This window comes from Anolis carolinensis, chromosome 3, assembly GCF_035594765.1.
Source record: "Anolis carolinensis isolate JA03-04 chromosome 3, rAnoCar3.1.pri, whole genome shotgun sequence".
NCBI lineage: Eukaryota > Metazoa > Chordata > Lepidosauria > Squamata > Dactyloidae > Anolis > Anolis carolinensis.
The window spans coordinates 22,751,351-22,765,820 of record NC_085843.1 but is presented as its reverse complement, the minus strand read 5'-3'; the positions used below and the strand labels follow the sequence as shown (position 1 = coordinate 22,765,820).

General features: G+C 39.4%; 1 protein-coding gene across 8 annotated transcripts in view; it reads right to left on the bottom strand.

Moving 5' to 3' along the window:
• yap1 (Yes1 associated transcriptional regulator) overlaps positions 1 to 14,470 on the bottom strand; it is a 120,263-nt gene that overhangs the window by 39,784 nt on the left and 66,009 nt on the right. For 4 of the 8 annotated variants that reach the window (XM_008108058.3, XM_016992672.2, XM_003219300.4 and 1 more), the window contains exons 3-4: positions 13,858 to 13,973; positions 8,439 to 8,552 (exon numbers count right to left, since the gene is read on the bottom strand). In XM_008108058.3, coding sequence (XP_008106265.1) covers positions 8,439 to 8,552; positions 13,858 to 13,973 — 230 coding nt within the window. The remainder of the gene's footprint in view (positions 1 to 8,438; positions 8,553 to 13,857; positions 13,974 to 14,470) is intronic. The other 4 variants (XM_008108060.3, XM_016992673.2, XM_008108061.3 and 1 more) reach the window with 1 other exon arrangement.

Below are 14,470 nucleotides of genomic sequence, written 5' to 3'. Positions count from 1 at the left end.
GGAAGCTGCCAAAATATGGTAGCGGGCAGGCAAAGCTTAAGGCACGGGACAGGGCGGGGATTTAACCTGGCTTGCAGGTGAAAACTGAGGAAACTATGGAAACTGTGGCATCTCCCACTGGTTCATCTAATCCAAGCCCTGCCAAATAAACAGTGGAACAGGAGCAAAGACAAGAAACTGTGTCATTGGACTTTATATGAGCAAGACAGTTTCTGATGACCAATTGAAAGCTCAGTTAGTGTAAAATCCACAAATTCCTTTGCCAGGATATATATTTCCTGTGGATAAGAAGAGGCATCTAAGATTTCAACCCAAATGGTTCAGCGGATTCCCCTGGTTAGTCTACGCATTCCATGTACAAGGTGCACTCTGTAAGTAGTACTGCGTGGTGTTTGGAGGAGAAGTTGGGGGTAAAGATGGTCATTAGAAGCTTGGTACATTGGTTGCTAAACCATGAGTCCGATGGAAAGATGCAACAGAAGTCTTCAATAGACACGAAAAAACAAAGTACCATCAGAACACTTGTGCTTGGCTGAAAATGTTTTGCTAATTTACAGTGGAAAATGTCTTGATGTAACCTGTCATCATGATAAAGGTAATAAGTAGAAAGCAGAAGAAAACAGAAAGAAACTTCTGCCAATTGTGGAAACTATAGTCTTTTGTGGCCGAGAAGAACAGTCTTAAAGACAATTCAGGACCTATTAGTTATGAAGAACCTTTGCACAATAATGCTAAATTAGGGCCGTATTGATCACGAGACACTGAGCTGAAAAGTCATCTGGGTGGGATTTCAACCCCTCTCAAAAAATGTTTCTGGCTATGGGCCCAAGTGGGGGACAGCTGACCCTAATAATAAACATTCTAGATACCCAGGTAACTCATCGATTCAAATGCGATGATTGTAGAGGGGAGAAATTTCCATCTCCTCTCCACTACATCTGCAGAGTTTATTGGGCTACCTGTATTTTTTTTCCTAAACACCTAACTTTACTCCAGATGATAGTTTTCAAGAGACACAATGGGCAGAGAGGGGCACTGTTGGAAAAGCTTGTTTGTAAATATGAATTTTATTCTGTTCATGGAAGAGACGTTTAGATCAAGTCGCTCATTCTGAATTTTAAGATAAAAGGGGGGAAAGATCAGAAAAATAAAGGGTCGAAACAAACAATTACTTTGGCAGAAAAAAAAGTTGAACATAGCTGTTACTATCATGCACTACTTCATGTTTCAAAAACCTCTTCTTTGTGTTGTCGAAGGCTTTCATGGCCGGAATCACTGAGTTGCTGTGAGTTTTCTGAGCTGTATGGCCATGTTCCAGAAGCATTCTCTCCTGACATTTCACCCATATCTATGACAGGCATACTCAGGGGTTGTGAGGTCTGTTGGAAACTAGGCAAGTGGGTCTATATGTCTGGAAAGTCCGGGGTGGGAAAAAGAACTTTTGTCTGTTTGGGGCAAGTATGAATGGTGCAATTGGTCATCTTGGTTAGCATTAAATGGCCTTGCAGCTTCAAAGTCTGGCTGCTTCCTGCCTGGGAGAATCTTTTGTTGGGAGGTGTTAGCTAACCCTGATTGTTTCCTGTCTGGAATTCCCCTGTTTTTTTAGTGTTGTTCTTTATTTACTCTCCTGATTTTAGAGGTTTTTTAAACACTGGTAGCCCGATTTTGTTCATTTTCATGGATTCCTCCTTTCTGTTGAAATTGTCCACATGCCTCTTCTTTCTTCATGAACAGTCTATCTCTCATTTGCCATCATCGTTGATCACAGATACACATGATTCAATTTCTTTTTCCTTATCCCCTCCAGTTGAGCTCTTTTTGACTGAAAAGGCCTGGAACAGATTAAAAAGTCCGACCACAAAATAATAATAGTAATAAAGAAAAGACTCCTGGCACTTACTCAAGCTTGTCTCGACTGTGCATACACAGTGGGCCCAAAAAGGGAAACTATGCAGTTCAGGGTTTTTTTTTAAAGTTTATGCATCTGTCTTTTTGATACAGAAGCTTTAGAGTTTAAACAATGCAACTGTTAGAATCTTGGGAAACTGAAAAACAGTCAAAATGTCTCAGAGTAAGGAGACACCATTATTTACAGCAAACTCAGTGTGCGTTTTCAGAATGGAGACGTTTCCAACTTCTGACCTTTGCTCTAGCTCTTTATTCCAGATAGCCTTTAGCAACTCTCACAAGGAAAGAGTGGGAGGAGAAGAGGAGAGGAGAGGAGAGAAGGGCTGCTTGGGAAAAGGGAGAAAAACAAAATCTTTCTTCTCGGGTTAGCACATGGCCCAGATGGGATACTTTGCAGTTCACTAACTCTTCTCCCGGGGAAGTCCACTCCCTCCTCTTCACCCAACATATTTGTTTCCCACAATAAAACAATATTAAAGTGCCTCTCTGAGATTGTTGTGGTACTACCGTGTTTCCCCGAAAATAAGACAGTGTCTTATATTAATTTTGGCTCCCAAAGATGTGCTAGGTCTTATTTTCAGGGGATGTCTTATTTTTCCATGAAGAAGAATTCACATTTATTGTTGAACAAAAAATGAACATTTACTATATACTGTACAGTAGCTGTCATCACAAACCAGCATAACCAGACAAACTGTAAAATCCTATCAATAATTCCTTGTTACTACCATTATTTCTATGTGCAACAATCTATGGTACATACATTTACCGATCCTGCATGCTCTGGTGTTCTGTTTGGCAGGCATGTTTCCAAAAACAAACTTTGCAAGGTCTTACTTTTGGGGAGGCCTTATATTTAGCAATTCAGCAAAACCCCTACTAGGTCTGTTTTTCAGGGAATGTCTTCTTTTCAGGGAAACAGGGTATGGTGATCACCAGAAATGTCAGAAGAAATCTGCTTTGATGTTTATAGTAAAGGTAAAGGTTTTCCTCTGACATTAAGTCCAGTCGTGTCCGACTCTGGGGGTTGGTGCTCATCTCCTTTTCTAAGCCAAAGAGCCAGCGTTGTCCATAGACACCTCCAAGGTCATGTGGCCGGCATGACTGCATGGGACGCAGTTACCTTCCTGCCAGAGCGGTACCTATTGATCTACTCACATTTGCATGTTTTCGAACTGCTAGGTTGGCAGAAGCTGGGGATAACAGCGGGTGCTCACTCCACTCCCCGGATACGAACCTGCGACCTTTCAGTCCACAAGTTCAGCAGCTCAGTGCTTTGACATGCTGCGCCACCGGTGGCTGCCTTGATGTTATACTGGATCTGATATATATATATATATATAATTTCTACCCCGTCACCACCTCCCCGAAGGGACTTGGGGCAGCCAACAAAATACAGCAAAGTGGTATAGGTAATACATAAATCTGAAATGGTAAAAATCACAGAATTACACCACACACATGCATACGTACTTACAATGTAAAACATTACAATTCATAAAATGCAGTCACAGCTGCGGATAAAAACAAGTTGTTTCAATTGACATAGCCCAGTGCCGACGTGATGCCCACAGTAAGTCCTCGGACTAATCCTTTAAAACCTATGTAAGATCAAAGGCTTGCTTAAGAAACCATACTTCCCCTACCTTTGGAGATACTGACTTGGGGGGGGGGGGGGTTCAACTGTAATGTCCCCGCCAATATTTCGTACACAAGAACATCTTTTTCCAGCACCAGACAAACCAGTTTCTATCTATACGGGTATTTAAGTCATTTAAGTTGACACAGAATTGTCGTCCTCTGCTGCTTACATCTTTTAACCTTTTCAGCAAACGATTCTGTTAACTCGTGTTATTTATCTATTTTGTAAGAAGCTCCAAAAACTGAAACACTGCAGGACAGATGTAATTTCAACAAACCGATGAATGAAATAACCAGAGGCCAGCCTTAAGTGATGGGCAGGCAACAATTCAGTGTGTCTAAACAGTAATTAGCTTAGAGAGGATTTCTTCCAGGTGGCTAAACAAGGGAGATTTGAGGATCTAAATGAGCCAGTTTCCTTCCACTCCCTCTTGGGCCATTGTTGTGATATGTATGGTGGGCTGACTTAAAAGGTAATTAAAACCAAATCGAAGGGAAAAGGGACAATTCAGATCAAGTTTCCAGCCCTGTGATTCATCTCTGCCCAGTGAATGCTAATTCACTAATTGGTTACTAAAACAATTAAACTCCATCTACTTGCCACTAAATAGAACCTTTGAGGATTTAGGCACAGTTAAGACAAAAATGCTGACAGAGCCCATGTGCCTTTTGTGCTAAAAATATGAGTATCTTTTTGGAGAATAAACTGTGAAATTAGGAGCTTTTTTTTTAGCTTTCTATATTTGCATTAAAAATGCCAAACAAAATCCTATACTCAAAGTGCTCAGAATCTCTCAGAGGTTATAGCTAACAACTATGGGGTTGAACACTTTTTTTCTATGAAACTGAAGTAAATACCCAGGCTCTATAATAATTTAAACACCCACAACTTATATAATAAGCTATTCAAAGTTTTAAGCAAGTTATGTTAATACTAGGAGCCCGCGATGGCACAGCGAGTTAAACCACTGAGCTGCAGAACTTGCTGACCAAAAGGTTGGTGGTTCGAATCTGAGGAGTGGGGTGAGCTTCTGCTGTTAGCCCCAGCTTCTGCCAACCTAGCAGTTCAAAAACATGCAATAGGTACCACTCCAGCGGGAAGGTAACGGCGCTCCATGCAGTCATGACAGCCACATGACCTTGGGGGCATCTACGGACAATGCCCGCTCTTTGGCTTAGAAATGGAGATGAGCATCAACCCCCCAGCGTTGGACATGACTGGACTTAATGTCAGGGGAGACCTTTATTTTTACCTTATGTTAATACTTTGTTTTGATAAAAAGTAATCTTTGGACTGGTTTATTCTTTTTGAACAGAAAAATCAGAATTTGACTCAGTGCATTTAATAAGGATTTGTGCATTAAGTTTTAAGTGATTATGCGTATAGGTGTAAACAAGGCCATGCTCATTACATTCATAATAAATCAGGTCATTAAGGAAAATGACTGAATTTTAAGTGTAAAATGATGCCTTATGTTTTAAAAACAACATTGTGATTTTTACGAATCTAAGGGAAACAAATAAATCTGCTAAGACAGACAAGTAGGGTAGTTATGACAATTTGTGGACAAGTTGTATGAAGATCATAGGCAAGGTTAAAATAGAGGACTATTACACACCGTGCCAATGCAATGAACCTATGGGACAAGACTAACACATCTAGTACCATGTAGGCATGCTTGCTATATGGAGGTGACCTGGACAAGCCAATACACCATATTATGTTTTCAATGATTAAATGAAATATGGGCATTCATAAACATACAGGAAATATTTATTATAACAGAAAGAAAGCTTTAGATCATGCCTACACCAATACCCTAATTTTTAAGCAGGATGCAGAAGGATATATTGTATTTCATCACATAATAGTCACTCCCCCTTTTTGGGGTCCCAATTTCTATATGTCACGATTCCTAGTCATACCCGTGATTTAGACAGCCTCTCCACTGTAAATAGCCTAGGGTTTTCTTACACTCTCTCATCCATCCGCTCACCCATCCACTCACCCGCCCACCACTTCACTTTCTCACCCACATATCCTCTCGACCACCCCTTTTTAGAACACCATTTCAAGCAAATGGATGGGTATTGAGTGAGTAGGTGGGTGGGTGGTACTCAAATCGGGTGGCTGAGCAGATGAATGGGCATACTCAATCACCCACCCACTCATTCTGCTCAACCACCCTTTTTTAGGAATGCTGCTTCAAGCACACACGTACACACTCACACGCCCATCAACTTCCATGGTTGTGCAGAGTGATACAACCATATTACTATTAGGAACTTGTTTGGTGTCTTATCAGTTGACTATATTCTGAGCCCTCTTTCAATCCTTAACGTTCCTCTCCATATTCCAATAGAGAGGGCTTTTAATGTTTTACTGTTTTCCATTATGTGTGTCTCAAATCTAGTTTTATTTAATGTTTAAGGAGTAATAAATACGAGCAGGGAGGTTAAATCATAAAAACATGAAATATCGAGCCTTCTGCAATGTGCATTCTATGGCATTTGTGAAGTTAATACCTCTCCCTAAAGAGGCCCACAGCTGTTGATAGGTCAGAAACCCTGTAAAGCTTCAAAGCCTTTTGTACAGCCCTGGGGCTGACCTACTCAGTGATCTGCACGTTATTTTCATTTAGCTGCACTAAGGCCAAGGCTGAACTTTGAAAGCCACAAAGGTTCTGCTTCCCTGCCAGCATTACTTGCACTGTATGTACATTTCCACCTGAACAGACATATAGTTCTAATAAAGCAGAGCCAATCAATCCAGGTACTATTTGTTTATTTTAATCCTGCCTGCATTTATTTATGGTCATTATGCACATCTTACTCTACTTTCATGCATTTCAGAACATCTTCCATTAGGCATCTTCCCACTGACAGTGTGCCTTCATAACCAGTTCCTGAACTTAACAGTACAGCACAATAGTAAACCAACAGATATGCTCCAATTATTTCCCACCTTTCATCTTATTAGCCAGAGGGGTGAAGAAGCAATCTGCATACATTTGCAGAGATAGAATTATCACATTAAAAGATGCATAAGCCAAAAGCATTTCATGAAGAAATTGAAACGTGTTTGCCTACTTGCCTGAATTCCAGCCAGATTTGGAGTGTTGTAAACAGAACTATCAATTAGTTCACTCTTTATACAGGGCTTACTCCGGAGCAAAACAAAAAACAAAAAAAACCCAGAGACTCCCTTCTGCATGTAAGTGAGAAGTTCTACAAGTTACTTACTCATAACTAGGGGATGCCAAAGATTTCCCTATCTTTACTATATCTGCATTAGTCAGTGTGCAACCTAATCCAAATATTATTTCCTGCTAAACTTTACAGAAAAAAGGAAAAGAGAAAGGAAAGACGATCAAACACAAAATTACAATATAATACGTTCTGAACTCTGACAAAGAATCATAATCACAGGTCAATATAGTAGCCCCACAGTAGCGGCACTGTCACCATTCAAAGCCATGGAGTTTGCCTGGGTCTCTCACATGCACCACATATTTTAAAAGACAACTGTTTTGTGGCATTAGTGGTTGCCTGATTTGCAACTAATATTATTGTGGCAACAAAGAGTTCTTTGTTACACACAACTGTATGCTCCCACTGTTTATCCACTTTGCATTTGTTAAGGAGTTCTTATACAGATCCTTACAATAAACTGAAGGATAAGGCTTAGAACAACACACACTAGACAACACGTACCTGGCATAATTTTCTATTAATGAGGTAAAATTTTCCAGTTGATATTTAAAATGGCAAGTGCAACAAAAATATTTATAACGGCAAGTGCAACAAAAACTGGCGGTGTGAACACACACCTCATTGCTACTGCTAAGCGAATGGTTCCCAATCTGTGGGCCTCCAGATGTTTTGGACTTCAACTCCCAGAAATCCCAGCCAGCTTACCAGCTGTTAGGAATTTTGGAGGCTGAAGCCCAAAACACCTGGAGGCCCAAAGGTTGGGAACCACTGTATTAAGCTAATCTTGCATGCCAGCCATTGACTAAATTCATAAAATCATCACAATCATCCTAACTACAGATGACTGGCAAATATGCTGCCAATGTAGCTGTTGTGCAAGAAATGGGAACTAGCGAAGGGAAAGGAAAGGCATCATACTGAGTTGGCAGAAAGGATTGGGTTCTTAGGAGACCAAGTGCTGAAACACTTAGTGTACGAATTACAGCAGCTGGAAGGAATATGAAGTTTTAAAATCTGTGTAGGATTTTAAAAGAGTGCAGTCGTTTCCTTCAAAGAATACATCCAGCATAGCACTGAGACTTTAGAAAATCGTGGTTCACATTTGGCTTTTGTCCTAAACTCAGTAGGGACCCTCAAACCATCCCTGAACTTCCTAAGTTCCTAATCTTCAACAAAAAGATAATACTGACAAACCCCTACAAGATCATTGTTGCAACTGGCCATTTGAGCAAAACACTATACAAATACTAATACTATGACAGCAGCCTGCAGTATATGAATCAGGAAAGGCAGCAGAAACTACAAAGTAGTAGTGTGAAAAAGAATAGGTAGGCAGAGGGGAAAATTCACCCACTACCTAGTGAAAGTGGAAGTGGAGAGAAGACAACTCCATAACAGAAAGGTTAAGATGCAGATTTAGTCATACTTAGGAGGAAACTCACTGAGACCAATCAGTTGTGGGTGGCATAATCCATTAATTAAAATGGGGCTACTGAATGAATAACTAAATCCCAATTCAACCTGAAGCTAAGAGTCAAGTGGTTGGATGAACTTCACACATTAATTTGAAATAGCCAAGTCTTTGGCTGCTGGCTTTAAAGATTGCATTTACCTAAGAACAAATGTATTTTACGTGAAAAAAGAACAAAAAGGTCTTAAGCGAGAGGAACTTTTACCAAAGCGTGGGTCAAGCCTTGGATCTAGCCAAGATGTAGTCTTGTTCTTATGGTTTATGTAGTAAATTTCTCCATCCTGGGTCATGGCTTGTTCCCATCCATCAGGGAGCGGGCCTGTAACACAGAAGGAAGCAATTCATAGTAGGCTCTGGTTTGCCCTTACTGAAAAAGTTAACTATTTTTTTTAAAAGAAACCCAAAATACTTTATAGAGAACACAGCACACATGAAACCAAGTTTCAATATCTAGTAGCTCTGACAGTTTGGGGACAGAAAGAGCAGCTGTGTTATAGTAAAGCACTTGTTCACACATCTGGAGGGATAATGTTGAAGTACTACTACCTATATCTATTGTTTATCCTCAATTTGTCCTGCTCCAAGGACTTCAGTTATTATCATTAAACAAGGAGGAGATTATTTCATTATAGGAGTTCTAAGGGTCTACTGTTAGTTCCTGTTTTCTCCCCACTTAGTGTTTCTATGCTACTTAGCACATGTTGTAGTTTATCTTTATGCAGTCTTGAGAACACAATCAGGAAGCCTCTGTCAAAATACTGGAATGTTATAAAGCTATTATTAGTGAAACAAATCTTGCATTTCCGTGTTGGTCAGTGGATGATGTGCAAGATTTGAACTGGTGAGATCCAGGCCATGGCTTCACTGCACTCAATCTGATAAATCACCCTCTTTTTCTTATTCTTTATAATATGGGAAGAAAACCAGTTGTTTATTTCCCACAATGGCAAAGGAACCAGAAGCTACAAAGCGTTCTGTATATTAAAGAAAATCATATAGAGTATTAATCACAAAGGCATTTGTTTACGGGCTGGGAACTGGAGTACTATGTTGCTGCACTGTCCTATTTTAATGAGCAATGCTAAGGTTCAGCATTGAGACATCTGAGAAGAACATGCTCCACTTAATTCCAATGCAATTCCCAGCACACACATCAATTATGTAAATGTATGCTAATTTTGTGGAAAGTGAAGATGGTTAACTAGTAAGCTTTCAACTTTGCTCACCCAAAGCAGAGAGAATGAACATCTAAGTTAGGAAGACCACCCAAGAGGGAGGAAAAGGAGAGAGATATGAGGAGGGGAAGGGAGAGGCAAGTTTATTAGCAATATTTTCGCACTGCTTTTCTATAAAACTCAAAAGATGGAAAGCAGGAGACCTATTTCCAGTTACATTACATATCTATCACTGACAGTGACTACACAGCCTTTACATCTGCAACTCTTTCCACCATCAACAGTTTGAAACTTTCTTCTTCTCTGAATATCTAACACATTCTACATATCAGACCATGTGCTTTTGAGGCACCTACACTCAAAGGCACATCTCAATGGCTGCATCCAGGTCCTGGAACTCTCTCTTCCTAAGACATTAAACTAGCTGTCTTCATCTTGTTCTTCTTTCAGCACATAAAGGGTTTTTTTTTTTTATTCTGACACGTCTTTGGGAAACAGGCTGTTCAATAAATAAATTACTTCTATATTGGGTAGCATTGTTTTTATTTCTTGTCTTCCTGACGAACATGTTTTAAATGGTTTCAACTATATTCCAACATTGTCTTTTTGTATTCCTTTACCAATATATTGTTGATAATAATCTTGCGGATCATAATCTATCCCAGAGTCCCCATGGTGCAATGGATTAAACCCTTGTGGCGGCAGGACTGCTGACTGATGGGTCAGTGGTTCAAATCTGGGGAGAGCGGGTGAGCTACCTCTGTCAGCTCCATGTGGGGACACGAAAGAAGCCTCCAACAAGGATGATAAAACATCAAATAGCCGGGCATCCCCTGGGCAATGTCCTTGCAGACGGCCAATTCTCTCTCACCAGAAGTGACTTGCAGTTTCTCAAGTCGCTCCTGACACACACAAAAATCTCTCCCATCCCACTTTTTCCCACTTTTTAAAAATAATCAGTTCTAAAATTGTAAGCTACACGGAACTGGTGCCAATGTGCTAAGTCATGCATAAGGTACCATGTGCTTGGATGCTTAATAATGCATTTAAATATTAGAATTTCCATTTAACGATGAAATGAAGTGTGAATCTCCAAAGTCACCTGAGTAAATTTTGTAGCTTACACAGTGGTTTGAATGGGTCCAATATTTTATTGAGCATAACACCATCATAAAGTTGATAATGTAAACATAAGAATAAAAATTACATGGTTCTTAAACAAAAAAGAGGACCTTTGGGTGCAGAACAGACTGAGAAGTCGGCACTCCTCTGCTTGCCAACCAGTATAAACCATTTCTGTGAAAACTGGCAGAGAAAGATGGCCAGCAAAACAAAAATAGGAACTACTATTGTGTCTCCTTTTACTAGATGGAATCTAATGAATGAAATCATAAAATCATAGAGTTGGAAGAGACCTTGTGGGACATCCAGTCCAACCCCCTGCCAAGAAGCAGGAAAATAGTCAGCTTGTTGTTATGTGCCTTGAAGTCATTTTTGACATATGGCAATCCTTCACAGGATTTTCTCTGCAAGATTGGTTCAGAAGAGGTTGCCATTGCCTTCCTCTGAGGTTGAAAGAATGTGAGTTGTACCATCTAATGTAGATTGAAGCTTGCAGGCAGTGAAGGCAACACTTTGTGCCCATTTTTGGCTACATGCTTTATCCATGGCAAATCAAAAATCATTTTGCATAAGATGCAAAATATTGTGTATCTTCCTCATAAAATTCTAAAGATGCAGTGCAAGTAGGCTGTGCACCACTAGAGTCACAGCTACATCTGGGGCCAAGATGGAATGGTTAGATCTATTGTTCCATATATTTATCTTCAATACTATTCAAATTATACTATTCCTCTTCATTCTTAGGGACTCATGAATATAATGTTTCCTTTTCAAGTTTAGGGAGGACAACTAACTGACATAAGTAGTCCATTCATTAGCAAAAATGGTCTTTCAAATTAGTAACACACATTGGTTACTATCATTCAGATTTTTTAGAAGTATCACTATTTCTCATGTCACAACTTATAAAGGAATATCAGCAAATCACATCACTTCTGTTAATGGAATAACTAGGTCAGCCATTCCCAACTGCCCTTCTGATGTGGCTATATATGTGTCCTTCATCCTCTTGCAAGCATGTATTCCAGACAGAAGACTTTCATCCTCAAATAAGTGTGTAGGACAAATTTAAGCCAATACTGATATGACTAAACACAATTATCCTATCGGCGTCCACAGTCTGCTTTTAAGGAGAAACATCAAAACCTGAAACTACCACAAGTGCGTCAGGAAAAGTATGATTTTGTTTTACCATTCTGCATTACAAAAACCACAATAGGACCTGCTGAATTTAAATTTCAGGAAAACATCACCAGGACAATTAAAAAAATCCAAAGTTTGCCAAGTCTGACTGCAAAACTCTGGGAAATGCAAGAAAACTCTTTATAGCATGAAAAGTTTCAGTGCTTTGGTAGTACAGTCTCTGCATTATCTCTGCACACAGCCAAGAAGTCAATGAACAACATATGTTGTACAGAGTCTAGAATAAAGACATACTTTACTAAGTTTACTTATTCCATATTGAATTCCACTTGTTGAAAAACGACAGGAGAAAAATGGCCACACAAATAAATATCTTGAGGTATGCATGTTTTCCCAGGGTGAACAGGTAAAAATGTCAAACACGAGGAAGATTAAGATTTTCTCATTCAGGATTACAGGCATATCTTTTCCTGGATCTTGTTTACCAAGAAGGGTAGAAAAGCGACAAGGCTTTTCCCCCTTAGCCATCAGATTCTTATGCAAACCATCAGATTCTTATGCAAATCAACAGCATGGCACAGCAGAAGGCATGCAGCCACTGCACCACAGTCTCAATGCTGAAGAGCCTGCTGAAGAACTGCTATGGCTTAAAAACCTGTATGTGTACATTAAAAGTCCCATATACATAGTCTGATATAGACATTCCTTCTTGAAATGTTAATCTAATTTCACAGCATTTGCCCAGTGTTCACCAAGTTAACATATTTGCATATGTAAAGAACATAAGGACCTCAAGGTAATGTTCCCCAGTATTTAAACCATGTTTAAACAAAGGGGAGATGGGTATGGCTTCATAGAATCCTCTCTCTTATACTTTTACACATTGTACCTGTACAAATGTTAGTGCATTTAAACTGTAGTGTAAAACCAGCTTTAGACTCCATTTTAGATGTTAGGTCATATTTAGTACTAAGCCCATTACAGCTCCAGTCACTGCATTCTCTCCATCACTTAAGTGAGGAGGAAACACATCTAATTGTTATTCCCAACTGGAGAAGACTACCGAATGAATGGAACTTATCTAAACATTGACTTACCTAAGTTTTCAATGACTCAATGTATCTACTTCTTGGGATTCCTCCAGTTAGAACTAACAATTCCCCTTCAACAAGGCTTTACATAACATCTCAAAATTATTGAATAGGGACTAACTTCCTATTGTGAGCACACCCTACATAGTTTCAGTCCCCTAAAAATATATAGAGAGGAACATAATGGTGACATTTTCAAAAGATCTGTTATGCACAAGAGCAATATCTTAAAATTACCATATATACTCATGTATAAGTCTAGAAATTTTAGTTAATAAATAGATCCAGAAGACCTGGTCCAACTTGTTCATGGGTCAGTCTTAACTCTTATCAAATAAGGAACAATCTCCTCTGAGTATAGTGATAAAAAATGAGAGCTAAGTCCACCCTGGGAAAATCCAAAACAAGCACCAACTCTTTCCTCTCTCTCCTCTACCGAGAGACTTCTGCTCTTTTTATAGATCTGGGTAGAAGAATGGTGATGGCAGCAGGCACCAGTGCTTTCCCCTCTCCCTGAAATAACCCTCAACTTAGTTACCAGTTATATCAAAATCCATTATTTTGGCCACAAGACCTCCCTTTCACTGATCTATGAGGCTGACTTATATATGAGTATATATGGTAACTGTGAAATATCACATCAAATAAAACAAAAAGAGGAAAAATGCACAAAGAACTATGCATAGGCAGAAAAAAGCAGAAAAGGTGTCAAGACAAAGGGAAATAGAAATGGAAAGGACAATGTTGACTAAGATGACGAAACTGGAGCATTTTGCACATAAACTCTAATATAGCTTTTACAAGCAATCTTGAATTATTTCAGGGTAAACAAGCTTGTTTGTTTCCCTTGCACTTTGCTTCTTTTTCCTGGGGAAACGTAGGCCCCTCATTATCCAAATTTACATTGTTCTAATGAGATGTGCTACCTACGCAAGCATTAGTATAATTGTAAAGAACAGGGCTTATTTAGAATCTACTCTGTATAGGAAGCATAATAATGACAGAGTGCACTTGGGTGACACATAAACCTTTCACTGTAAAACCATATGCCACTTGCGGCAATTTCTTTGAAATTCTGTTGACCTCTCCTTACCAGTTGCTGAATTCATGATATTCTGTTGCACCGGAGGACTTGTGGGAGCTGTAGCATTCATCTGGGAAAGGAGGGCCTTCCTTGGATCCTGCCATGTTGTTGTCTGATCAATGTGACTAAGACAAAACAGAAGGAGGAAGTTAGCCAACACATAAAATATTCCAAGATTACAACAAGCAGTTAGAAAACCAGCACTAAACAAAAACCCACACAGAGTAGGCATCAAATAAGTGCCTTCACAAAGTATGGCCCCAATCACTTTAGCCGTGGGAAGCCCAGTTAGCCTACCCAAAGGGGCATTTCTCAGCCCTTACGTTTCAGCAATAACATCTGCCCACTGAATATATTACTGAGCTCATTTTCAAACAGAAGACAACTGAAAAAGAGCCTATGGGTTGACACAAGGTTTTGGTGTCCTTGTAAACAGGGCAAAACATTTGACATTTATCTTAGTATTCATTTGATGTTTCATAATATTTTGTTTTTATAAAGTGATACAATTCACAATATGCTACCAAAAAGTCAAACTACATATAAATGTGCATTGTAGTGGTGTCAGCTGGGTTATTAGCTGCCTCGCTTCCAGTTCTCTGAATCTGCTTACTCAGAATTC